This window comes from Protopterus annectens, chromosome 1.part1, assembly GCF_019279795.1.
Source record: "Protopterus annectens isolate FY-2018-M chromosome 1.part1, PAN1.0, whole genome shotgun sequence".
Lineage (NCBI taxonomy): Eukaryota > Metazoa > Chordata > Ceratodontiformes > Protopteridae > Protopterus > Protopterus annectens.
Genome location: NC_056726.1, coordinates 1,979,629,211 through 1,979,657,153, shown reverse-complemented (window position 1 = coordinate 1,979,657,153; position 27,943 = coordinate 1,979,629,211). Strand labels below are relative to the sequence as shown.

General features: G+C 40.9%; 1 protein-coding gene across 2 annotated transcripts in view; it reads right to left on the bottom strand.

Moving 5' to 3' along the window:
- LOC122813124 (phosphofurin acidic cluster sorting protein 1-like) overlaps positions 1-27,943 on the bottom strand; it is a 3,500,289-nt gene that overhangs the window by 296,398 nt on the left and 3,175,948 nt on the right. For both annotated transcript variants that reach the window (XM_044085266.1, XM_044085275.1), the window contains one exon: positions 9,094-9,232. In XM_044085266.1, coding sequence (XP_043941201.1) covers positions 9,094-9,232 — 139 coding nt within the window. The remainder of the gene's footprint in view (positions 1-9,093; positions 9,233-27,943) is intronic.

The window sequence follows — 27,943 nt, the reverse complement described above, 5'->3', positions numbered from 1 at the left end:
GCACATGCAGCAGCTGGAGAGACCACAGAGGTTCTTCAACAGGAGAATCCAGGGCCTCAAAAATCTACCACACACAGATAGGCTAAAAGCCCTGTGCCTCTACTCTGTTTCATACAGACTCTTCAGAGGTGACCTCTGTATGGCATACATCATCTCGGACCCCGCCTTGATGGGACTGCTGCGTAACCACAAGTCAAACTCCACTCAAGTAACTGCACACGTGGACTCAACCTGGTCTGTGACATCAATAGGACTTGCTGGTGGGACAGATTTGTATCCCAGCGACTCTCCCATCTATGGAATAGACTCTCTCTCCACATCAAGCAGAGTATCTCTTTACCCCTTTTTAAGCGCAATCTGGATAACTGGATGTGAAATAGAAAACACATCCCTGGGATTCCACCCATGTCTCTGCTGGACAGAGGCATCAGATTCTGATTTGTCTATGCATGGGCTAAACTCTTGGCTAGGCTTATAAGGGCCTCAGGGCCAATAGCCTAGCGACTTCCTAAGATTCTATGATAAGAGAACTACAGATGTGATGTTTGCTTTGAGGGTGTTGATGGAGAAGTATACAGAAGGTCAGAAGGAGATGCATTGTGTCTTTGTGGACTTAGAGAAAGCATATGAAAGGGTGCCTAGAGAGGAATTGTGGTATTGTACGAAGAAGTCGGGAGTGGCAGAGAAGTATGTAACAGTGGTACTGGATATGTACACGGGCAGTGTGACAGTGGTGATGTCTGCAGTGGGAGAGACGGAAGTATTCAAGGTGGAGGTGGGATTACATCAAGAATCAGCTCTGAGCCCTTTCTTATTTGCAATGGTGATGGACAGGTTGACAGATGAGATCAGACAGGAGTCCCCGTGGACTATGATGTTTGCAGATGACATTGTGATCTGTAGTGAGAGTAGTGAAGAGGTTGAGGAGACCATGGAGAGGTGGAGATATGCTCTAAATAATAGAGGAGAAGAATGAAGGTCAGTAGGACTAAGATAGAATACATATGTGTGTGAATGAGAGAGAGGACAGAGGAATGGGGAGGAGGCCAATCAGCTTAGTTTCTGCTACTCCTTTCTCTCTTCCACTAAAAAAAAAAAAAAAAAAAAAAAAAAAACTTTTTCTAAACTTGTTTCCTGCCTTTCCTGTGGGTAGTCTAGCCTGGATATAGATTTGCTGTCTCCAGGACTATTTGTAGGCTTCTAGGCCCCCAAGCCTTTCTGTGTTGGAGGGAAGCCTTCTAGCTTAATTTTGTTTCTTAGAATTAGCCAGTTTTTTGTTTCAGCACTTGTTCAGAACTTATTGTAAGCACTAAATAAGCTACAAATTACTACAGCACTCAACGTTCCTCACTGTCTAGAGGAAAACAGTTTCTAGAACTTAACAAATAAGCACCTATCCAGGCATGTCTAAGGGTCAGCTCCCGGTGTTTTCTCCTGTCTACCTGATGAATCTAGGCATCTTGGGGCAATGCAGTAATTGCCTCATGTACACAGACAACCCTCTCCTCCTACCACCCAACACTACAACCTGTGAGAGATGCACTTATATAGCCAAACTGGAAGCAAAACTCTCTTCACCCAAGACTGGACTAGACAGTCAAAAGGAGAAGGTAAACACTTGCACCACACCACACTCAGCACATAGTCCCTCAAAACCTACACCACCAAAACACACACATAGAAACACAAAACACACACCTACATTCGTGGAGGCTCTCAGTAAACCTGCCCAAGCAACAGGGACCTCCAAAGCAGAAGCACAAGCAACCTCTACCCTGCAACACAACCCAAATGACACATAGCCCACAAACTCAGTGTGCCACTCAACCACAGCCCATAAGGCATAACAACGTACCCAACACTCTAGTCATAGGTGACTCTATAGTCAGGCACACTGATGTTCCACTCACCAGGCTAAACAAGGAGAAAGTTACTGTCAGCTGCCTGTCGGGTGCCAGCATCCGCCACATAATGCATGCACTCAGGTCACTCCACAACAAGTACAAATATGACTCTGTCATTGTCCATGTTGGTGTGAATGACCTGAGACGTACCTCCTTGGACTACATGAAAAGGGACATGGAGGAGCTGTCCGATCTTGTAGCCCAGGCAGGTATGACCCTAGCCCTGAGTAGCATCCTGCCATCACCCAGAATGATACCACAGTACAAGGACAAAATGATTGATTTCAACAATTGGCTAAGCTTCTGGTGTCATTCTAAGGGGATCCAGTATCTGTCTGCCTGGGATGACATGATCGACAAGCCATGATGCTTTGTCAGAGATGGCCTGCACCTGTCGCCCCTGGGATTCCGGATACTGGCTAAGGCTCTAGCCACCCCTATAGTGCCTTTTTTAAGCAAGGTTCAAATGACAAATTCACCACCCTAACGGGTACAGGCAAGAAGAATCTGAGGGTATTGCTACTCGGGTCTATATTATATCATCGAATGCTTAAAAAAGCGAATGCTGATTGATCGACCTAATTTAAGCGAAAGCTTACAATCTCGAACTGTCAGATCAGCGATTTTTATTCCCAGGGAAAAAAATCGCTGATCCAAAACACATACACACAACACAAGCACACCAAACAAACATAAATCCACACAGATACACCTAAGATCTGATACCTAACCCTACACTAAACTATGCACACACCACTAACTACCCACTTACCTTAACCCAAACCCTAACCCTAAGGTCCGTCACTATCGCACACTCACCTCACTCGCTCCCTAACCCTAACTCACTTAAATCCATCCTAACCCTCATGTCCACTCAATCGCACACACACCTAACCCGAGCCCTAACCCTAACTCACCTAAATCACCCTAACACTCACATCCACACAATCGCACACTTACCTGAATCCGACCGGTAACTTTCCACCATAACACTGAAAATACCGAAGCAACAGAAACGGACAACCGAATTCTTTCCCTAGGAAAAAATTCGAGTTTCTGCTGCTTTGATATTTTGCAGTTTCGCGAAAATAAGTTAGATCAATCAGCGTTCGCTTTTTTAAGAGTTCGAGGATATAATATAGACCCTTGCTACTCAATGCTAGAAGTCTAAACCTCAAAATGCACTCTCTCGAGGCACTCCTTAAAATGGAGAACATCGACATCTGTGCAGTGACAGAGACCTGGTTCAAGGCTCCAGAGAGTACCCCTGCATTACCAGGCTATAATTCATACCACACCTTTCGGCCACCTAACCTGGACCGAAATACTAAAGGCGGAGGCGTGTCCATATTCATTAAGGATATCCACACCTCCAGGCTAGTTGCTCAGCATAATGCATCCGAGATTATCCAAGTGCAACTAACTCTGGGCAAGACCGCAATCAGATTGTAGCTTGCTACAGATCCCCCACCATGCCCCAGGATTCCCACTCCTCATTTCTTAATACACTGGAAAATATTAGGGTACAACCTAACACCCTAATAATGGGTGATTTCAACTACCCTACCATTAACTGGGAAAACTACTCATGTACCAACTCTTGTGCTCAACGTTTTCTGGAATATATAAATTCCAATGCCATGGATCAACTTATCCACACCCCCACCAGGGGCAGCAATATCCTAGACCTGGTTATTACCAACATGGGCAACCGGTGCTCCACACCAGAGGTCAATTCCTTGTTCGTCAGATCCGACCATAAGCTAATCACCCTAGACATCCACATCCCTCCCCCACCCCCCATTAGGGAAACCACAGTAAAAAATTTCTCCAAAGCCAACTTTACGCTTCTTAAGACAGAAGTGGCAAACTTCACGACACCCATGCTGACGGACAATAGAGGTATGACTGCTGAATCCTACACAAATGCACTTTATAAGCACTTACATGAGTGCATGGATCGTGCAATCCCTAACAGAACCAAGATGCTATCCTCCAAAAAAGGAAGACAATCTGGTGGTCCCCTGCCATAAACAAACTCTACAACAGAAGAAAGAAACTGTTGCAAAAAAAAAGAGTAAAATCCGTGACTGGAGAAACTCCTGGCCAGCTTCAGTAAGAAGCTGAGATCCCTCATAAAATCCTCCAAAGCTAGTTATGAAAACAAAATCGCCACTGACTCTAAAGACAACCACAAAGCATTCTATAGCTATGTCAAGAATCTCAATGGCAACACTCAGATCTGCTCTGAGTTACAGCACAATGGCACTAAATATACAGAACCAACGGATATTGCCAACATCCTGGCAGATAGGTTCAGTGCTAACTTTACCCTCTGTCATCCCCTAAAGGGCCCATCTCTATACCAGAAGAATGCAAAGTTCCTGTAATCACGGCTGCACAGGTAAAAAACACACTATCCAAAGCCAAGAACACAGCATCCATGGGACCTGACGACATCCCAGGCTGCGTTCTACATGAACTACAGAACGAACTGGCACCCCACCTAAGTACCATGTTCAATCATAGCCTCACCTCAGGCTATGTGCCCAGTGAATGGCGCACAGCGACAGTTATCCCACTCCACAAAGGGGGAGCCACCACAGACCCCGGAAACTACTGCCCCATTAGCCTAACGAGCCTGGTCTGCAAGGCTATGGAGCGTGTCATCATGGAACTTATAAACAATGACATTGGTAATCTCCAAACTCAGGACCCCACCCAGTTCGGGTTTGTAAAAGGCAGATCATGTCTCCTAAACCTGATAGACTTCTTTGAAGCAGTCACCAAAGCCGTAGATGAGGGTAAGGTGGTTCACACAGCCTATCTAGATCTTACCAAGGCTTTCGACACCATCCCCCACTCTGGAATTATAGATAGACTCACTAAACTAGGTATAAATCCCTATGTCTCAAGATGGGTTGCCAACTGGCTCACTGGCAGAACCCACACTGTGAAAGTAGCAGACTCCAAATCCAACTTCAGACCAGTGACAAGTGGAGTACCACAGGGTTCAGTCCTGGATCCTCTCCTGTTTGTTATCTACTTCTCTGAAGTACAGGCCAACACAAAAGGTCTTTGGCTAACGAAGTTCGCAGATGACTGCAAACTAGGAGCCATAATCAAAACTCCAAAAGATGTGGACATCCTACAAAAGGGCCTTGCTGAGACAGATGCCTGGTGTCAAAGCCATGGTCTCAAGCTCAATGCCAAAAAGTGCATTGTAATTCCTTTTGGTAAAAACTCATTACCCATGAACTACCACATAGGTGGTAGTCTACTTAACACCGAAAGTGTGATAAGAGACCTTGGGACACAGGTGGACAGTAGTCTCTCCTTTGATAATCACATTGCCACAGTAGTCAGGAAATCCTTCTATGTGGCACACCTCATCACAAAAGGTTTCTCATCCAGGAAAAAAGAGGTCATTGTTCCCCTCTACTCGTCACTCATTAGACCCATTATAGAGTACAATGCCCCTTTTGGTATGTACCTCACAAGACATCTACAACAACTGGAAAGGTCACAGAAATACCTCACAAAGAGGATTACCGGCCTCAAAGAGATGCCCTACGCAGACCGTCTCAAAAAACTGCAGCTTTACTCCGTTGCATATCACCAACTCAGAGGCGATCTCTGCCTAACACACAAAGCTATGTCAAACCCAGAGCTTTTAGACATGCTCCACTTAAAGAAATCCCAATCCCTACGAGCTACACGCTCTAGGGACCTAAACCTCGTCACCACAATAAACAGAACATGCTGGAGGGATAGATTCCTGTCCCAGAGACTTCCCATACTCTGGAAGAAACTACCTATCTATATCAAACAAAGCTCCTCATTAGCACTCTTCAAGAAAAATCTTGATGATTGGATGGGAGATAGGAAATTCACCCCGGGGATCACTTCTGTGGCTCTGCTCGACAGTGGCACAGGAAAATAATTTTCTTGGGTGGCGAACGCCAGGGTACCTTTGGCTAGGCTTATATAGGCCCTAGGGCCAATAGCCTAGTACCTACCTATGAACCTATGTACAGAGTAGAGTTGGAGAAGGTGGATGAGTCTAAATACTTGGGATCAACCATTCAGTGTAATGGTGACTGTGGAAGATAGATGAAGAAGGGAGTATAGGCAGGGTGGAGTGAGTGGAGGAGAGTGTCAGGAGTAATTTGTGACAGACAGGTATCAGTAAGAGTGAAAGGGGAGGTCTACAAGATGATAGTGAGACCAGCTAGGCTATATGAGTTGGAGACGGTGGCACTGATGAAAAGACAGGAATCAGAGCTGGAGGTGGCAGAGTTAAAGATGTTACAATTTGCACTGGTTGTGACAAGGATAGACAGAGTTAGAAATGAGTATGTGGTCAGGTCAGGTTGGACAGTTTGGAGACAAAGCCAGAAAGGCGGGATTCCATTGGTTTGGACATGTGCTGAGGAGGGATGCTAGGTATATTGGGAGAAGGATGCTAAGGATGGAGCTGCCAGGTAAAAGGAAAACAGAAGTACCTAAGATAACGTTTACAGATGTGGTGAGAGAGGACATGTAGGTGGTTGGTTTGACAGAGCAAGATGCAGAGAACAAGAAGAAATGGAAACAGATGATATGCTGTGACAACCCCTAACAGGAACAGCTGAAAGAAAAAGAACAGCAGAGAAATGTAAAAACTTCCTAAAAAAGGGATGAATAGCAATATGAAGATAAGCATCCTTGAGGTCTAAATATACCAGAAAAGCCTGAGGAAACAGCAGTTGGAACAACATCTGAAGGGACAACATCCAAAAAGTACGAGCCTTCTAAAAGGTGTTCAGGTGAGAAAGATCCAGAATGGGTCTCTAAGTTCCTTCTTCCCTGAGGACCAAAAATACTCTGGATTAAAATCCTTTCCCCTTTGAGAAACAGGAACCTCCTGAATAGTTTCCTGAATCAAAAGACCCTGAGGCATCCCTGAAAAGAAAGCCAATTGTTCCTGAGGAGGCTGAGGAATGCCCAAGAAGGGGAATAGATTTCCAGGCCATATAACACCCTGGGTGAATAATGGACAGAACCCAGGAATCCTGAGTAATCTGTAAGCAAATTGGAAGGGACAGGGAAAGATGAAGAGAAAGATGAATGTCGCTGAGAAGAACAGGATATTCAGACAGCACTTGGTTTGTTAGGAAAAGGAGATTTCTGTTTAGGAGTAGTCTGCATAGCTTTAGCAGGAGGAGCCCTTTTTCCACTCTTTTTACCTTTAGGAGGAGGGTGAGACTGCCTACGTACAAAAGATGGCTTATTCGGGTAATTCCTTTGAAATTTAGGCACAGGAAAAACAAAGATATGTTTCAGCTCTTACAAAGCCTTACCGTTTTCCTGCAGGGATTTTAACAAATCAGCAGCAGCACCAAGTAAAGATTTGTTATCTAGAGGAGCATCCATCAACTTAGCCTTAATATCATTAGGCAAAGGTTGAAGCCGAAGCCAAGAATATCTTCTCATGCAGATCCAAAAGCAGCAGCTCTAGAAGAAGCATTTGCTGCATCATAGCTGCACTTAATAGAATGGTGAGCTACCTGGGAGGAAGGCCCAAACAAGGAGAGGGCAGAAGTCTTCCCCTCAGAATCAAGAAGGTCAGAAATAACCTGACATGTATGAGAAAGACGAGCTAAAATACATCTAGTCATACTGGTCTGATAATTGACAGACCTGAAAGCAAGGGTAGTGAAGCTATATACCTTCTTACCCAGCCTTTCCACAGCTCTGCTGTCCTTACAAGAAGGAAGCAACTTTGTAAAATTTGCAATTATCAGGTACCTTATAAAATCTATCAGGTTTTTTTGGAGGCAGGGGGCTGGGAATTAGGAGCATGCGATGCAGTAGAGAAGGCATCCAACAAGGCAGTCAAAACAGCAGGAACAACATAAGGTCTAGGAGAGTCCATTTGCAGAAGCTCGTAATACCTTTTCTGGACCTCAGAGACTTGGGCACAATCCCATTTAAAAAATCCATCATTTTGGAAATTGTGTCCTCAAAGGAAATCTCCTCAAAAGGAGTGTTGGGGCTAATGGACTCCTCTTCCTCAGAACCATAGTCTAAGGGAGAAGGAATCTGGGAAGAATAAGCAAGGGATCCATCATCTGAATCCCCGTACTCCTCAGAAATCCTCTTAAGAGGAGTAGAAGACCAAGGTGGGGGTGGGGGTGGGGCTGGAACTGAAACTCCTTGAGGAGGCTTCAAGGCCATAAAGGCATTGAACAAACTGCCAGTCACTCTGAAGGTCCTTAGGAGCAGGAGAAACATGCTTTGTCTTTTGTTTCTTTTTTGAAGGGATGTCTGCCTTATAAAACGTAGAAAGCTCAGACCCTCTACAACACTCCACAATGGTAGTTGGTACCTCCTCCCTAACCAAAATCTAAGAAACACCCCTAGGCCCCTTGAACATCTGCAGCAGACATCTGCAAAGCCTTCAGGGACATGCTGATGTCAGATCCATGCTGGCCACCAAAGTGGTTGTGGCAGAAGAATCTAACAAAAGGGCCGGGTTATCCTCCGGACTTTCACTAGCCTCAAGAGAGATGTCAGACAGAGGTGGCACAGCTGAAGAATTAGACCTAGCTTTCCTGGCCTTCTTTTTTATGGACGGCTGACCTTCAGAACGAGAAATTCCTTCCATATCATCTTTTGCCAAATATCGACTATACAGAGTCTTTGGAACGAAAGCCTGACAAATAGAACATCTGGTTGTGGGTACCACCGACACAAAATAAACACTGCTCGTGATGGTCTTTGTGGGGAATCTGTCTCCCACACTGGCATTTACCCTTTCTGGATAACATGAACCCCCCCCTACTCTTAGCAATCTAAAGACTTTGGTATACTGGCCGAATTTTAAGACTCCTTTGGCAAGGGATACCTATTGTAAAGAATACTGCAAATGTGAAATGGAAGGACATCAAACTATATGCCTAACGATACCAACATGGTCAAGAGAAACCAGAGAAACTATTCCCAAAACAATGCAAAATGAAAGCATGCAAAAAGTATTATAATCTAGTGGATTTATTACAAATGTTTAAACACAGATAAATACAGAAAAAGGAAATTCTGAAGTTACATAATTTAGTAAAGTACATAATTCTGAGATGAACTCAAGCTGATTCATTCATATCCCGTCATTTACATTCAATATAAAGTGAAAAAGGATATGTCTTACCCAACTCCCATGAGCCCACTAGAGACAGAAGGAGAAGGAGGTGGAGTTGAAATTGTCTCTTTCGCATAAGTGCTACTAGAAGATGTTGGTGTAGATGATAGCAGACTAACATTACATGAAGTGGCATCATCAGAATCAACTGTAAAGACATAAAACAGGATTTTGAAAATGCTATGATACATTTCTGTTTGTCAAAAGAACAGACAACACTGTACATGGGGAATGATAAGATTTGTGGCCTAACAGTATGTCTGTATAACTGTTTTCTTAATTACTTTCTAGTGCCATGAGCTTGGTGATATTCAGTTGTCACCAAAATTAAATCATATTAAAGCAATGCAATGCAACATTGACCAAACGCTACCAAATTGTTAGCATATGCTTCCATAGTTTCAAGCTACCCATGAGTACTACAAACACCAACGGAATAACATAGAATGAAAAAACAAATTTATTAAAGCCACAGCTTCACTTTCATGAATACACCTAGTTTAGTAAAACTGTAGAGAGATGGAGTTTGGTCAATGAAAAGAAAGCATTTAAAAATATGGCAAGGAAAAGCAGTTCAAATATGCAAAATGGGGGGGTTTATTACCTCCAGGTAAAAAACAAGAAATAAAATGGTTTTAAGAAGTCCAGAGATTTTTTTTTTAAATACATAACAGAACAAATAGGAGCAATTACAAAAATGCTATCAAGTCCATAAAGGTTATGCAGGCAGCTTCTATGCAACTGCCTTTCCCTACCTTTAACTGATTTACATTTTCAGTTTGTATTTGGCATCCTTGAACCACAGTGTTAACCCCACCTCTACCACTACATCTGGTAGTCTGTTGGGCCTCATGACTTCCAGTTTGAAACAGTACTTCTTTATACATGCTTGGAAATGCCAGTCACTAAAGCATGAAGTCTATTCATTCTCTCACTCTCTCATACACATCATAAAGTTGCATATTAGAAGACTACTGACAGGATGAGTAAAATAAATGTTCATTCTGTTTCATTTTGCTCCCATCAACACACATACACACACACACACACACACACACACACACACACACACACACACACACACACACACACAGACACACACGTGCACAGCCTTCAAAACTATCTGAAAAAAAAACTGTTTATAAGGCAATAAAAATAATTTAAAGCCTGTAGTTATCTTACATCATCCCTGCATTCCCTGTATAACTTTAGACCTGTATACAGTTTCAAAACTGCCCTGGTGACAATCTATGCTATTCTGTGCATCAGTCTGAATAAATTAGCATCACAGATGCATAGATACTTACTAGGCTATTGATCTGTGAAGATCTTAAGAAGCCTAGCCTGACATTTCCATGGTAGTTTTTAGCCCTTACACTTTGCATACAAATAACTTAAAGACAGGCCAAACAAGGATATGATGGGATATTTACATTTCCCCTATCTGCGGGGAATAGGAGTGCTAAGCCAGGTGTGAATTTGAGAACCATTTTTCCATATTTTATGGGAACAGAGTAAAAGAAGTATTTTGCTTTACGTGGAATGGAAGACAGTTCCATGCAAGTGTTATTCTCGGTGATACATGCCTATCTGTCCAACATGCTCTACTTATTTTGCAAAAGAGATTGAGATCCATTGAATGGATTTTATGATATTACTACACTTGCAAATGTTTAACTAACAGAATAGGGCCAGGTAGATCATAAATTGTAATTGTGAATCATTACGGTTTCAGAATCTGTTAATTTCCACCACCTTCATCTTCTGAGGGTAGCTTGCTATACAGTCTCACTGTGATAAGTACTGGAAAGGTTATTTATATATATAGTTATTTTTTATTTATTTATGCACTTATTTATTTATATTTGTTAACTGTGGTTGAACAATCATTTTTAGGCCCACCTGTGACATATAAATAAAGTAAAGAACACAGAAACAATAGGAGAGACAGTGTAGTTAACTCACTGCTTCCTACATAAGCATACTTGACAAGAGGTCTGAATTTCTGCGTGCCCTGTAACAGTAAACTCTTCTGAACAGGTGAGTTCCCTTGACAAATACCACAAAAAGAAAAATACCCACTGGGTACAAAACTAGTAAGAAATAAAAGGAACCACGTTCAAGGCTCTAGGCAGAAACTTTTAATCCAAATGCATCCAAATTCACCAACTAAGCGCTTTCACCATAACAAATGGCTTCTTCAGAGTGAGTGAAAAGCATCCATACCTTACATTAAATACTAACTAGTTGTTTAAACTTTTGTAATTATTGTATAATTGCTCAATAATGTTTCTCATTGGATGATTGAATGATTGGTTGAGTATTTAATGTAAGGTATGGATGCTTTTCACTCACTCTGAAGAAGCCATTTGTTATGGTGAAAGCACTTAGTTGGTGAATTTGGATGCATTTGGATTAGAAGTTTCTGCCTAGAGCCTTGGACGCGACTTCCCTTGACACTTGCGGTGAATCTGTCCATCAACAACTCTGTCCAGCTGTAAAGTGTAAACACAACAATGGATCACAAATTAAACCACATCTGTAGCATAGTATGCGATAGGTAAGTGCAGTAGAACAAAATATATAGTTAAACTGAGAAAAATGAAAAAAGGCTTATCTGAATGGACCCCACCCAAATGCTTTTCCTAACAGCCTCCTGCATTTGTTCCAATAAACTAATGACTAACTTGTTACCTCGAGGATATTACAAATGAAAAAAAATGACAATTTGTTTTATTGGTGGTGTTCTTTACTAGTGGTGGTCTTATTTGCCCTTCCAGCTCTAATTAAATGCTGCACAGCTTAATAGCTAATTGCACTTTTACTTCTCAGAATGATATGTAAATACCACTATGCTGCTACAGCAGAGATGTGAATTTATGTAAACAAGCTTCATTCTATTGTGTCATAATGTAGCTCTTTGACCGGCACTGCAGACAAGAAGAAGTCAGCAGAACTACTGTGTCAAAGAAAGTCCCAAAAGACAGCAGACACAGGCAGAAAGATATTATAACTAAATATATATTGTGGGTATGAAAACTGAGGGTATCTGCTTGCAGTTCAGTGGAAACTGTAAAGTGAGTGTGTTTGTGTGTGTGCTTGTATTTGTCCATATGTAATGCTAGTGTGTGAGCAATTTGTTTGCAGTCGGTATAGCAGAATTTATAGTTTGTATGTGTGTTTGGCAAAATTTGTGACTAATTGTCATGTGTGAAGGCTTATGTGTGAGCACTGATGTGTATTTGTCTGATGCAAGTTGGAATATTTTACTCTTGTCTACAGCTGGTATGAAAAGGTTGAAATACATTATGTGGCTATTACTTTTACTGGAGGTAGACAAAGTCAGCAATGGGCTATAGTTGCTGAGTATGGGATCTGTCTGTGGACGGAAATAATTGGCAGTATTATTGCTTGCTCAACTGCGGTGGTGGTGCTGCGGTAGCGTTGTCGCCTCACAGTAAAACGTTGTCCTGTTCGATTCTCAGCTAAAGCGTCTTCTGTGTGGAGACATGCGTGAATGGGCATACCTTCGTTGAAGGTTGTGCGTCAGGGCTGGCAACTCGGCACGTAAAAAATCTACTGCCAATCATTAGCGGACCGGAGTTCCACTGTGGCGACCCCTAACCGGGAAAAGCCGAAAGACACAACAACATTATTGCTTGCTCAAGTGAAACAGTAGTTATTCTGGCTTTAGATCAGTAATGTATATTTGTGTTATGCAAGTTGAAATACTTTATGCTGGCTATGTTTTGTGTGAAACAACTCTGAGACACAACTACTGCAGATATTACTATTTTTTATTGCAGGTATACACAATCAACAAATAACTCACAAGCTCCATTGTCTAGAGCTCCATTTCACCTAACACTGACCCTGTTGATTCCAGCTGAACATCTGAGGCATACATAGTCAGTAAAGTGACAAGAATGAGTGGGTGCTGAGGCAGCTTGTGGGTGAAAGCAACTGACCCCACAGTTGTTTGATCACAGGTAAAATGTTACTGACCTGCTGTTATATAGCTTCACCCTGTACCAGTTAGCCCCATCTATTCAGCTGTGTCTCTATCCCCCTTGATGTGAAGTCATAACCACTGGTTAAAACCTAGAGGGTAAAGATTATTAGGTATAATATAATTTAAATAAAAAGGCATGCATACAGCAGATCGAACAAGTAATATAAATAAGCTTTAGGAATAAAACTAGAAAACATCAATAATACATGTATTCAATGTTTGCAGTCTGCCTTTTCTTATGTATTGCTTCACCTACTGTGTATACCTTACAATCAAAATAACAACATTATTTGGATTCTGTCTATTATGGTATTTTATTGAGATCTCCACCTGTAAAAAGGGTGGCTAATCCAGTTTACAGTAACTTGCCTAAATCACCTGAACTTAAGTCACAGTTACTCATGCATACTAACTTGAATAACCTTACATATTTTATTGCTCACTTCAAAGTGGAGTGAGGTAGTGATACTTACAATATAATGAGCTGGAGTGGTCTAGGGTTAATGCACCTCATGAAAAGAGCAAGACTGGTGTTATACTATCTGTCAGAAATCACTCCTGTGAAATGCAGTGAACCTGAACTGAGAATAATAAAGTAATGGGGGTTCAGTTGAAGGAAGTCCTATATTTTACATGTCTAGATTAATAGTCCAAATTCCCTAAAACAAGCTGGCGTACACAACAAGTATAGGGAATTAGTGCATTAAAGTCTACTATTGAAAAAGGGGAAATACTTGATGTTGCTATATCTGACAACGGTCTACAACACAAAATCCATGAATTTAGAATAGTGCATGAAGGAGAGTTCTACCATAAAACATCCAAGTCCTTGTTGTCTGCAGTCCAGAGAATAAGTACATAAGTAGATAGAACTGATCCAAACAATGGAACAAGTCTCACAAGTAGCAGCATTGGCATAAGAAGAAAATGGGGAAAAAAAGCACATCACACCTCAATTTTCTGAAATTTTGAAAATGATAATTTATGAAGCAGAAGTAAATGCAATCTGAATTAGAACAAAACATATTTAAATAATTATGAGTTTTGGTCAAAACTGGCATTACTATTAGATAAACATACCGGTGATACTCTATGAAAACTGACTAGGTTTGAGCAAGATAAAGTATGACTGACATTCAAAGAAAAGCAACCTGCACCTATATAGCACTAGTTTTTAGGGACTTCATTGTGCAGCGTAGCTAACCAGGCATGTATTAGGTATTGAATAGTAACACTACACTGAACAAAGAACCAACTAAAAAAATAGAGGTACCATGATAATTGATCAAATAGCACTAGGCTGTTCTATAGCAGGAACAGTGTTACAGAAGGGTGTGTGACTGACATGATGGATATCACACCTAAAGAAAATTAATGTGGCTGCGTCAATCCATGCTGAAGTGTGCAATGTAACACACACAGCAGCATCCTGTGCTTGGCCAACTTAGTGGCCACCAGACAGACCAATGTGGTATGCACAGCAAAGTGCTAAACATGTTCATGTATAAATGGGGAATAAATGGGAAGACAGGAAAGTAGAAAAGGGAATAAGAGCAGGCAGAGAAAAATGCGCAAGGTTAACCATATGGTATAAAAGATGGGGGGGGGGTACTTTTTTGGATGGAAAAAGGCTCTGTTTGAAAGATTTATAGAAAAGGATAGGCATGGAAAGCAGTAAGGGACAGCTGTAGATGAGCTAGAGCAAAAAAGGCGGTATCAGGTGTAGACAGAAAAACACAGAATGCAGACTCAAACAAACAGGGGCAGTATAACCACAAATGGTGGGAAGGACAATGGCTGAATACAGCTATTCAGAGAGAGAACAGATGGTGACCTGGGCAATGAACAAGGAATGGGGAATAACACCAGTAGCAAGTAGGGTCCTGTCATGGGTGAAAGCTAGCTTGGCCCAGGTGGCAACAGAGCAAGGAATCACTCACATGGGTGTCTGATGTTACGGTCCAGCTACTCTCATAATGGCTCAGTGGGCAAGCCCACCCAGCTGAATGAGTCCAGAAACCACACCAGAGGGCAACCTATATTGATGAGATGGGTAACCAGTTGCTAGCACACCTCACCAGCTATAAGCCTCTGCAACTCATGCTTGGAAATTAGGGAAGACCAGTCTAATCCATTTTCAGGAAAGAAGCCTTTGTCAAATCCAAAAAAGTAGAGACAGATGATACCACTGATTTCCCTTGATCACCTACAGCAAGGAGACGGTCCTCCCTGTTACTGGTACCTAAGGTCTAAATGCATTGGCTGGTGAAGCCTGAAGTGATCACAACATCAACACCTTCTCATGCACAACTAGACCTAAAGAAGAAGCATGACATAATAGGAAAAATGATTGTACACATATGCTACAAATACAATCACAGTTATACTGTGGATAGGCATATGAGTCATACACCTCTCACTGTTGGGACAGGTACGCTCTCCTTTTGCAACATTCAACCATATTCATCTGTTGCTCCTCTGCTGCTGGAAAATAAGGTATGACAGTTAAGATAGCAGAAGATAACACTGGAAAAAATAAAATGCTTATGGTACATTCCAGGCTCTCTCTCCTGAACCTTTGCATAATACTGATGACGCAGGTCAGGGTGGCTCCTGTTCATGTCACTGTAACTACAGTGACATTGCTCGTTGGGATAGGTGATGCCAGTGGTATCACTCACAATCCCAATAAGCTCATGCTAGGTGCAGTGGACCATCATAAGAGTCCAGTAAGCAATCTGTAAATTTCCTTTGCAAGATGAACAGGAAAATCCAGCTCTTCGTGGTACACTGTGCTGCAGCTCTGCATTCTTCTATGCCTGAAGTAGCAGAGGTCACTCATTCAGGTCTGCTCAAGAAGGAAAATGATAGCTCCATTTGCACATACATGACTGAGAATCATGTGCTATGCAACACTACTCTGCATCATGCAGGTACCAGACTACAGGTGTACACATACTGTATGCATGAACACACTGCTCATGTGTTGCATTGTTACTGTGATGTGCACATCTAGCACTGACATATTTGGATAGAATACCACATACCAGCAGTAATTAAGTAATTAATAGACAGTGGCCTCCATGGTATGTGGCCCTTATTAGTATGATATGAAGTGTTGATGCCATTTTGCATGGCAATGCTTACAAATAAAAAACTGTGAAATAGAGGAATTTCATTGCAGACTCTGTACACTTGGAGCTTCAGAGACCTAGGAAGGAGTCCTGTCTGGTAAATTATCTCAACAAACTCTGGGGTGAATGTCAGAAACAGTGAGCCACATGTTGTGGTATATCTGTAACTGGGAACCCATGACACTAAAATGACATCATACTAACAGTGGCTGGTTGGGTACAAACTGTGAACACCAGAAACTTTGGGAAGGACATGCCACAAGAGGTATGGGTTCCAGGGTCAAAAGCTGAATAATGACTACTCAAGAAATAAAGGGGGAGGCTTTGCAGTACTAACTGCAGCTGAAAACCAGGAGCATGAAAAGGAGGAGAGTTTGTGGTCATGGGTATGTGTGTACCATGAAGAAGTCCACAAGTACCCTGAATATGGAATGGAGACTCCACGCAGTAGTGCAAAAACACGAGTTTATTCAGCAAGCAAGACTCACATTAATGCTGTACACACACTACATTTTCATTTCAATTACTTCTTCAGATGCAGACTGAAATGAAAATGTAGTGTGTGTACAGCATTAATGTGTGTCTTGCTTGCTGAATAAACTCGTGTTTTTGCACTATTGCATGGAGTCTCCATTCTATATTCAGGGTACCTGTGGACTTCTTAGTGATTTTTGGTGCCTTGGTGTACTTTTTGGTTTTTTTATGTGTGTACCATGGCATACTACACACAAACACATGAAAATACACACACAGCATATTTTACCCGCATCTGTACAGGTATTGGCTTGAAATGCCTTGAAAAGTTCAATAGGCAGGGGAATACAGTGCTATTGCAGGCTTTCCACACATATGTGGCATGTAACTCCTGGGCAAAATGTGCCACAAACAAGTATTATTGGGACCATATTCGGCAGTCCTCCTCGCGGTTGGGTGGGCGTTTGAAAGACATGTGTAAATGGGTGTGCCTTCGTTGAAGGTTAAACGTTGAGCTGGCACCTCGGCGTTCGTGAAAATCTACTGCCAATCATTAGCGGACCGGAGTTTTGCTGTGGCGACCCCTAACCGGGAAAAGCCGAAAGACAACAACAACAACAGCAACAACATTCAGCAGGGAGTAGTAGAGGATGTGAATAATGTAGGCAGCCATAATTAGCCTCTATAACAGATGTAACAAAGGGTTAGTGATATACTACTTTGTGCAAATCAACAGGTAGCACACTCATCTTTGGTGCATGAAGATGAGAAGGCTATGGATTCTATTCCCACATCAGCTAGCTGGATTAATTTTTCCAATACTGACATTGTATTCAGTAGCCTGCAAGGGTTGAGTGTAGGGAGTAGCTGCCCTGGGTGCAAAGTTTAACACAAGGCATGATTAAGAACTGTGGACGTGCACTTCCTTCATTCATTTTTAATATACCAGGCTTCTTTTTTGCTTTTCACTTGAAAAGCTGAGGGGGCATGGGTCTGCTACAGGCAGCCAACTGTTACAAATGTACCAATTGGCTTGCTATACTATAAGCCAAAGTCCTTTTGTTTTTGTCCTTCATTTGAGCTTAAGGGGTGTGACGCAACATCAGGAATGGGCATTGGCCACTAGATGAAGCAGCTACAGCTCTGTTAGTATAAATACCATCCAAGTCTTCATGAAAACTGGCAATTGGCCTAGTGAGACTAATCCAGTAAACAAAGTGTAAATAAATAAAAGAATAAGGCACAGGACACTACAAAAGACAAGTCCACTACAGGCAGTGGACCACCAATAAAGTAAAAGATCACATTGGCTGAGTAGATTTTGCAGTCAATCTCCATTTTAGCTTGAATGTGGGATTCTGGCTTGCACCAACCACGTATGTGTCAGTAGGGGAAGCACTAGATTAGCAATATTACAGTACAGACTAATACAGTTCCCTGCATGTCTGAAGGATATGATTGATCAATGTGCCCTGTGTATTTATTCTTCTGAGCATCTCTGGGCTGCAACTGCAACAACTTGGACAATAAATTATATATGTCAACATATACTACATCTGTATATTAATGTGTACCAGTATACATGCTACAGGGGGTAAGTGAACATTTATGCATGGGATGACAACAGTATCACATTTCTTCATGCTAACACAGGTTCCACTGGTGGAGGGTCTAGCATGACAAATGTCAGCAGGGCACTTACGGCTGACAATGATGGCAATATACAACTTACATGGTCTGCAACAAAGCAGAGTAATGGCTCACCAACATCCACAGTAACACAGACACCTGCAGAGGTACAGGTTAAAAACACAGCATTACTAGTGCAAGACGGACATCTTGTAACTGAGAGTCCATCATGATTTCTACCTGTATTCATGTTTTGCAAAATCTGAGCAGCAATCCAACTCTAAGGACTTCATACTAATGACAGGCAAAAGATGCAGGGAGTTGTGTCACCCCTCTGACTCCATGTCTGCCCATAATATGGTTACAACTGTTGACATTAACCAATGGAGGGGAACAACAATGATCTAAGCAAAGACAGCTGCTACTGACAGCATTATGGAGATGGTGAGTATGATCCGAGGCTTATGAGACAATATGCACCAACTGCACAGTAACATGAAGGATAGAGACAGGAAGACAACAGTGCTGCCGAAGTCTGGGGGCAAATGACACCTCCATATGTGCTCAGACTAACACCACATGCCAGTCTTGCTTCTTCTACAGACAATACAGTCCATGGCTGTGAGAGGGTCCAGATGAAAGGTGGTTGGGCACAGACTGTCCCAAATCAGACTACACAGGCCAGTGCTGAGGCATCATAACTGTCACCTGTGGCCACTTGGCCTGCATCCATGGCCATGCCATTGGCATCCTAAAGGTCATGACAGCTACCACTCCTCTGGGTCAACACTTTTGTTGCCTCCCCGGGCTGCTCACTCACGGCCCATAGGGCTATATTCGTCTCATCACCTGTGGTCATATGGCCATCTACCCCTACTATTTGTAACTGTCTAGGTCATGGACAATGACATTAATCATGTTCTGCACATGGGATGCAGATGCCTGACAGGGAGTACATCAAGCCTCATCACTGCAGGCCAACAAAGTGGAATCCACCATTGATCATTTTGTGGGAGGTCAACCTCATCAGTGGAGGATGTGATTCTTCACTCCCCATAACTATCCAGAATATGTGCCTACCGTGTTCACTTCCCATAATCCTACACCATATTACAGTAATGCAATCACCTTTCACTATGCCCTCCCATCTATGCAAGCGAGTATGATTTTGCCCTGCCTATCCTCTAAACTGTGTGGATATGGTGATGTCAAATGCATACCATGGCCAGTCCACTCTTTGCTCTACATAGCCAGGGTATGATACCTCATGCATCATTTTATTCTATGTTGTATGTGCAACAGCTGTGGACCAGACGTCACATCTTTGCAATTGCTTTGTTGTACTATCCTTGCTTCTGTCTTGGCTGATACTGCTTCTGCATATTCTTCTACTGACTCTCTGCCATGTCTTTCTCCTGCTACTACAACTAGTAAGAAGGCCTTGCCAGGATGCTCACTGCTCACCTGCTGCTCTAGCTGTTTGTGCAATGACATGCACATCAGAGAATGTACACCTATTCCTCACTGTAATATGATCTCAGTAAAAACCGTGTGCTTTGGAAGTTAAAGTCTAATGGCTCACACAACAAAAATCATGCTTCATATGCCTGGTCTATATTGCAGTGCTCCTCTAGAGGTGATTAAGCATCAGAGGTATCACTTCAGTGGTATGACTACCTGCTCTACCATATTCTGCATTTCAGTATGGGCTGTGTTATAAGCAATTTCCTGCACTGTCTGGGTGTTGCACAACATGGTCATCAACCACAGCTCTAGAACAAATACAGCATCTCCTGAATCACACAGCAAACAACACATTATATGTGGCCTTCTCCCAGATTAAATGATACCTGTGTACACAGAAAGGTCTACCCAGCATGTGTGTGCAACTACCAACCAGGTAGCTCTGCGGGATGCCCTTGCAGGAACTGTTTGGTACAGGATAGATGTTTGCCAAATATGTGAATCATGTGAACTACCCAGGTGGCACATGCACACATTATATATAATGCCCTGGGCATTACAGACTACATGACAGTTCAAGGAATTGAATCCTTCCTTTTGCTGTATCATAGTCTCTCTGGACCAGGTAGGGTTATTATGAAAAACATTATGTCTCATATTATTCTTCACTAAATACATACTAACTTGCAGTTTATTAACAAATGAGTCAAATAAACTGTTTATGGTATGTTTATGTCAAAGAAAAATTGAAATACAGATCTCTGATTATGCACGATATATTTTTCTTGTAAGCAGTAGCCTTATATTTCAAGTGCCTTATAACTGTATTCTCTCTGTTATTAGCAAATTATATTGTACTGACAGATAACTGAAGGCAAAGTAAGTGCTGAAGGAGTTAAGGGATGTTACACTATGTTATGTTTCATTGTGCCAAGTATCTATGGAAACCAGATTAATTAACAGTATTTTCTGGCCTTCTCAGGCTGGAGGTTGAGGTGTTGCAAGGAAGTCTATAAGAAAATGTGCATGGTTTGCTATCAAAAGCTGGTAGTGCATTTGACTGAACGTCAGTTCTAGGAAAGTACACTTTCAAAAGTGCACAATTGAACTGACATAGTATGGACTCATAAATGTACAGGGTGATTTGTTACTATAAGTTTGGCAATGTGAATGGAGACTGTGGTACAGTGAGGATCAGAGAATGTACACCTATTCCTCACTGTAGTATGATCTCGAAGTTGATATATATAATTTGCAGGGGTGCGGGGAGGTGCAGGGGGGCTTACTCCCCTGCAAAACAGTAAAAACCGTGTGCTTTGGAAGTTAAAGTCTAATGGCAAGTTAAGCTGAATAGCCTGGGTGTCTGACATCACCTACAGCTATTTCAAATTACGTCGAATGCGAATGTTGGACAACTGACGTTCAACATAGTGTAACAAAAAATTTTCATTTCCAACATTATTTTTCATTGTTGTAAACAGACATCGAAGTGTCATTCTTTGTTTCAATAGTAAACTAATGTGTACTAGTATTGAATGTTACAAGGTTGAAAGATAATACATTTTAGATCAGGTGGTCTAAGTTTAAAAATGCATATTTGTGAAGTGTTTTTGTGAAGCTCTAAGCGAGGATCACAAGGGCATAAAATATTTGAAAAATTTTTATTTGTTAAAAGCTATGTTACGTCAAGGTACTGCATGCATGAAATCGAGAAGAAAAGGTATATAAATAATGTATTCTCCTTTTTCTTTGTGAATGATCTGAAAATTTTAGTAGGCAGTCTTTCATCCCTGTTTATGGAATAAATAAGTACTTGGCGCATCCTAAGGCGGTATTCTTGACTCAAGACTAAAAGGTAAAACTCTTTGTTATTTATTTCTGAACTTTAACACTTGGTGCTGTGACTCGGATTCTGAACTTTGGTATAGCTGCAGGGCAATGTGGAGTAAATTACAAGGGCCCAGCACAAAAAGTTCTTCTGTGAATTCCATTTTGTTTTGTATGAGACAGTTTGAGATTCAGACACCTAACTATTCAGGCTGTGCAAACTGCTGCTAGACTAAATAGGAAAAATGGATTTGTGGACATTTTTTTTTTTCTCTTAGATAATTGTAGTTAAAAGAGTGGAATGAATGAATAGCTGTTTGGTTGAATGACTGAGTTTGCTTGTTAGGTATATCTAAAGTAATAGTGGGAGGACCCTACAGGAAATAAGGAAAAGTTTATCAATGTGTATGCACATACAACAAAAGGGGAAATTAACACAAAGAGGCACATTGTGTTGACGGCAGTACCCTCAAGACTAAAAGGTAAGAGGCATGAAAGATGTTTTGTGCTGTTTAATATATGAGTGAAAAGAGAGAAAAAGAAAGTTAAAGTTAAATCACGTTCATGAGCCTATAGCATGTTGGGACATGTGTGTGTGTGTGTGTGTGTGTGTGTGTGTGTGTGTGTGTGTGTGTGTGTGTGTGTGTGTTGTTAAATCAAGTTTGTAAGCCTATAGCATGTTGGGACATAGGTGTATGTGTGTTGTTTAGTCAAGTTCATGAGACTATGGTATACTGGGACATAGGTGTGTGTGTTGGCAAATCAAGCTCATGAACCTATAGCATGCTGGGACACAGGTGTGTGTATTGGCAAATCAAGTTCATGAGCCCATAGCACGTTGGGACATAGGTGCGATTGTGTGAAAGTATACTCACAGGGTAAGAAAGAGTGGTCAGTTCTAGACACAGTATCTCTCTGCCCCATTACCTGATCATAATGCTGGAGCTGTAAATTTTGAGTTTGTGACAGGATGAAAGCAAGGGGGTGTTGTGGGAAAGGGCTGAGTGAAACCTTTCCTCTGTCACAGAATTCCTACCCTTTCCTCCTTGAATGGTGTGTGAACTGATGTAGTCATTTTTTCTGAATTAACAGGATCCAGGATCTACAAGGTAAGTCTTAATAGGGAAAAAAGAACAGAGTTAAGCACTCAGGATCAAATTCCTGCAAAGGGAACACCTGCGTATTTTATGTATCACAATTATGGAAGAGAAAGTTCTAAGTATTTGAATGAGTGGTTTCAGCTTACTAAAAATTGCCCTGGTGAAGTATTTCCATTAAATGGAACTTATGATAAGGATAAATTAGTGAAACTGAAGGGTATTTTGGAAGAAAAGAAAAACAAAGTAAGTGGGGAACAAATGGCATTATTTTATTATTGGTATACTGAAGCTCTTAAAATGGAAAATAAGTCAGCATTAAGGGGATTACAGAATGCTAATAGGAAGTTGCTACAACAGGTAAAGGAGGTGAAGACAGCAGTACAGACCAGTAAAAAGGGATCCCTTTATCCTGTCTTGGCAGGTTTGGAAGAAACTGGGGATGGCCAAAAAGCAGAGACTTCTGAAGAGGATGATAATCCTCCAGTAGGTAGTGCACCCCCACTCCCATATATACTGGTATGGGTGGCTCCTGTACAAGATTTTGCTGTTTCGCAGACCCTGCATTTCGGACAACTGACACCAGGTCAGCGTGGTAATGTTACATCTCAAACTAATTCCCTTGTTCAGTCCTCATCTTCAGAACAGGCATCTGCAATCAAGGTTTTTCTTCTTCTTCCTATTATTTTCAACAAGCTTCTACCTCTGCAACAGAAGCACTAGTATTTGACACTCCTGTGGCTCCTCACAACTGCTCACATGATAAGGTAGGACAAGAGGCAATTGCCTCTAGAGAGGATCATTTAGCACATCTTACAGAAATTTTGGAGGCTAATAATAGATAGCTTGTTCATCATCCTTGGACCCCTGCTGATATGCATACAATGTCTAAAAGTTTTCCAAATATTACAGAAGATCCATTAAGGTTTAAGGATGAATTAAAAACCATAAGAGAATGTTACTACCCTACGTTAAGAGATTTAAACCAGATGCTTTGGGTAGTTACTTCAGATGAAATAAGAAAACAGTTACTTGAGAAGGCTGAAACAACACATTTTACCCGCGGTGGTAGTGCTGCGGTAGCGTTGTCGCCTCACAGTAAGACGCTGTCCGGTTCGATTCTCAGCTAGAGTGTCTTCTGCGTGGAGACATGTGTGAATGGGCATATCTTCTTTGAAGGTTGTGCATCAGGGCTGGTAACTCGGCACGTAAAAATCAGCTACCAATCATTAGCGGACTGGAGTTCAGCTGTGGCGACCCCTAACCGGGAAAAGCCGAAAGACACAACAACAACAACTCTCACAGGGAATGCACTGACAGACAAAAGGATAGGGTTGTTAAATAAAATTACAGAAGTGTGTTAAGTTAGAACACATTGGTCTAAGATGCAGGCATGTAAGCAAAATACAGGGAAAGCCCCTGCAGATCATTTGAGTCATCTCAAAGCAGTGCTTGCTAGACATTCAGGAATATCAGACGCAGAAGAACAAGCTAAGCCAGCTATTGCAGCTACTTTTGTGCAGGGTTTGCAAGCCACTGTACAAAATCAAATGAAACAACTGCTTACAGATTGTCAGGGAAAGGACATGGAGTCCTTATTAAAAGGGCACTATCTCCTTTCTGAAATCAGCTGCTTGCCTGAGTACTTTGTTTACATTTTAGTGCTATGTAAATCACATGTTCACACAGAGGCAGGATTTTCAGAGAGGCTTATTTAGCATACAGCAGGTCAGATTTCACAAAGGTCAGTGGGGGATGATCATTCCTATAAGTTTACAGTGTCCTTTTATGTTTTCCTTCCCCCACCCATAAGCTATTAGATTAGTTGAATGATTTAGCCTCAGCCAGAGATGCTATCTAGTCACACTCAGATCTGCAGCCTTTGCAGCAGTGAAATTACATCTTCAGTATGTACTTGTTATTTTGTAACACTTACTGGAATGATTATCCCACCTAGGCAATTGTATTTTCTTTTGTTTGTTTTTGTTTCATGCTTGTTCCTACATGCTTTTTTCCTATTGCTGGTAATTATTTTTCATATGGTCAGCAATAGTGTTGCTTTTTAGTGCATGTACTCATGCAGACATACATTTCTAAGACAGTTTCCCTCATTTGACAGTATAGCATTGCTTTGTACAATTTGCATCTTGGAAACAAACCCACTGAGTTGCAAATATCCTAAGATTCTAGAACAATAAAAGTTTTACAATGTTTCAATAAAAAACATGTCAAGCAACTTTGAAAATTAATCTTGTTACTGTACTAAAAGTATCTTCCCATTAGCTGACTCCCTTCAGAAATCATACAGTAACTGTCTGTATAATACTGATTCCATCCAAATTAATTTAGTTTCTTTTTCTTCCCTGCATTGTGATAAAATGTATGGATCTTTCACTCTTTTCCTGAATATTTGACTGCAGCAGAGTTACACTGGTTACCATTTGAAAGTTGAGGCAAATGTAGTCTCGATATTTCCATATATTTTCCTATCTGTGTGCATAAGTATGTATGCACACAGATAGGAAGTCTATAGGAAGTATAAGTATGTGCCTACTATTCATGGTGATACTTATATCAAGGAATCAAATGGCATTGTTGATATGTGCAGTTCTTGTCCTGTATGCCAGTCTTCAGCAGAGTGCTGTCCATGAGTAGGGTACATGGCCCATTCCACCCTGCTTGACCTCTTACATATATGCAAAATACGCACCACTGTGAAAACCCACAGCAAAGACTAATATTTTATAGACAGAGAAATAGAACATGGCTGGCACAACAGATTTCTATCCCAAGGAATCCTATATTTATTGAATAGACTGCCTATGCATGTCAAGCAGTACTACACATGGTCTGCATTCAGCAATATTCTAAATGAATACCCTGGAAAAAACTAAATCCTCTTTGGGGTATACAGCATGGTGCTTCTTGACCATGGAACTTAACTCACTCAATAGCACAGGCTTAGCTGGCTATGGTTATGAATGCTCTTTTGAACTGCACGCCTAGTATATACCTATGAACTTATCACCCTAACATATAATCAGTAAGTATCTTACAAATGTGCATGCTGCATATAGAATATATATGGGTCTATATCATATGTTTGAAGTTTTAAAACTTCGAATCACTAAAGGTTGAACTTTAAATGATTGAAGTTTTAAAACCTTGAATCATGTAACGGAGATCGCCATAGAGTGCGAGAAGAGAAGATTTCCCTTTACTGTACTGTAGTGCGATATCGGAGTTGGTATATTTAAGTAGCGGGGTGTGGGGGGTGCAGGGGGGTTTGCCCTCTGCATAGAGCATTTTTTTTTGTTTTGGGCTTATTTTTTTTTTTTTGACATCTGAATTATTTTATTTTTATTTATTTATTTAACATTTGTTAACCGGGAAAGTCCAACTTGGAACAAAGCCAATTTTCAGTGGAGGCCCAGGGAGAAATGCTCCAGACATATGTCTTTATAATGTGGGAGGAAACCGGAGCCCCCAGAGGAAACCCACACGAACGCAGGGAGGACATGCAGACTCAACACAGAAGGCACCCCAGCCGAGAATCGAACCAGAGAACCTCTTGCTGTGGGGCGACAATACTACCGCTGCACCACTGCAATGTCCAAAAGTATTAAAGGTTCGATTATTAAAGTTCAAACTTTAGTGAGTCTGACTTTTAATACTTCGACAATATAATATAGACCCAATATATATGCAGACAAAAACATCAGTTTCTTGATGAATGTATTTCTATAATCCATCTCATCTGAATGTCATTATATGATCATTAGTATACACTACTACTGACTACTACTTCGACAATATAATATAGACCCAATATATATGCAGACAAAAACATCAGTTTCTTGATGAATGTATTTCTATAATCCATCTCATTTGAATGTCATTATATGATCATTAGTATACACTACTACTGACCACACCAATTTTCATACTACCACAATTGTGCTACAGATCTCTCTGAATTGCACATGCCCTGCAAGTCAACACTTACTGCATATTTAGCTTTACACACTGTGCTATTTTTCCTTTCTGAATACACCCCTACTGTATTTTATGTCCTGTAAGAGTACCAACTGTATACACAAACAAGGTACCTGTAAACAAACATTTAATTGTTTATTTTAATAAGTAATGAAAACAACAAACATATGTGCACTGTACTCTCCAAGGTACCAAATAAAATTTAACCTCTGTTTGATATCATTTAAATTTATTTATTCCCATTATTTATTTAATCATCTGTTTGTTTACAAATAAATTTCAGTTTGATAACCATGTAAGTGGGTCACTGACAGTCCCTTCTGAGTCACAACCTGAGCTCCATGGTTCAAGATAGAAACAGAAAATTGTAAATAGAATAAAGAATTATAGTACTTTCTGAAGGAATGTCAAGCAGTTTGGCTAAACGCATAAGTGGAATTCAAGCAAGACGACAGCTAAAAAAATATAGCAAATGGAAATGAGGTCAAATTATAACTACAACTTTGCAGGCAAGAATGGCATTATTGCTCACGCCTGAAATATTTGTATGTATGTACATATCTAAAATGTATAAATATAAATAAACTTTTAATAGAGTGGATATGTTAAGTATAGAAGGCACTCTCCATTTTTATTATTTTTTTGTATTATGTGCAATGATGTTTTTTAAACTGATGAGTGGTGTATATTATAGATATCTTGCATTGTTGTGATTCATCAGCAAATTGCCCCTTCTGTGTTTCACTGTAACCCAGTTATGTTATATCAAAAATATCTAAATATACCTAGATATGATACTTTTGAAACAGTCATATAAATAAAATTATGACTCCATGTCTGCTTGCTTGCTCATTTATTTTACAAAATAAATGAAACTACAATTTTGCATGGATAATGTGTCTGTTTACTTATATTTGTATGTATAAAGTTGTACTGGCAAATTCTAATTAGAAACAAAACGTTCTGTCTAGTGTATAGGAATATACATGCAATAAAAGGCATTAATTACTTGTGATTTCATGACATTTCAGCTATAACTGAAGGCATGTCTCTCACCCTTATACTATAGAGAGAAAAGCCTTGACCGAAACATTTAATTGGCTAAAATCGTTACCAAAGTCCAAGATAAAAGAGTAGAGGACAGTAACTTTACTTAAAAGTGTTACACAGCAGCAATAACGTACAAGTAGAAGACAGAGTCTACATGATTCAAAGATGACTAGTTA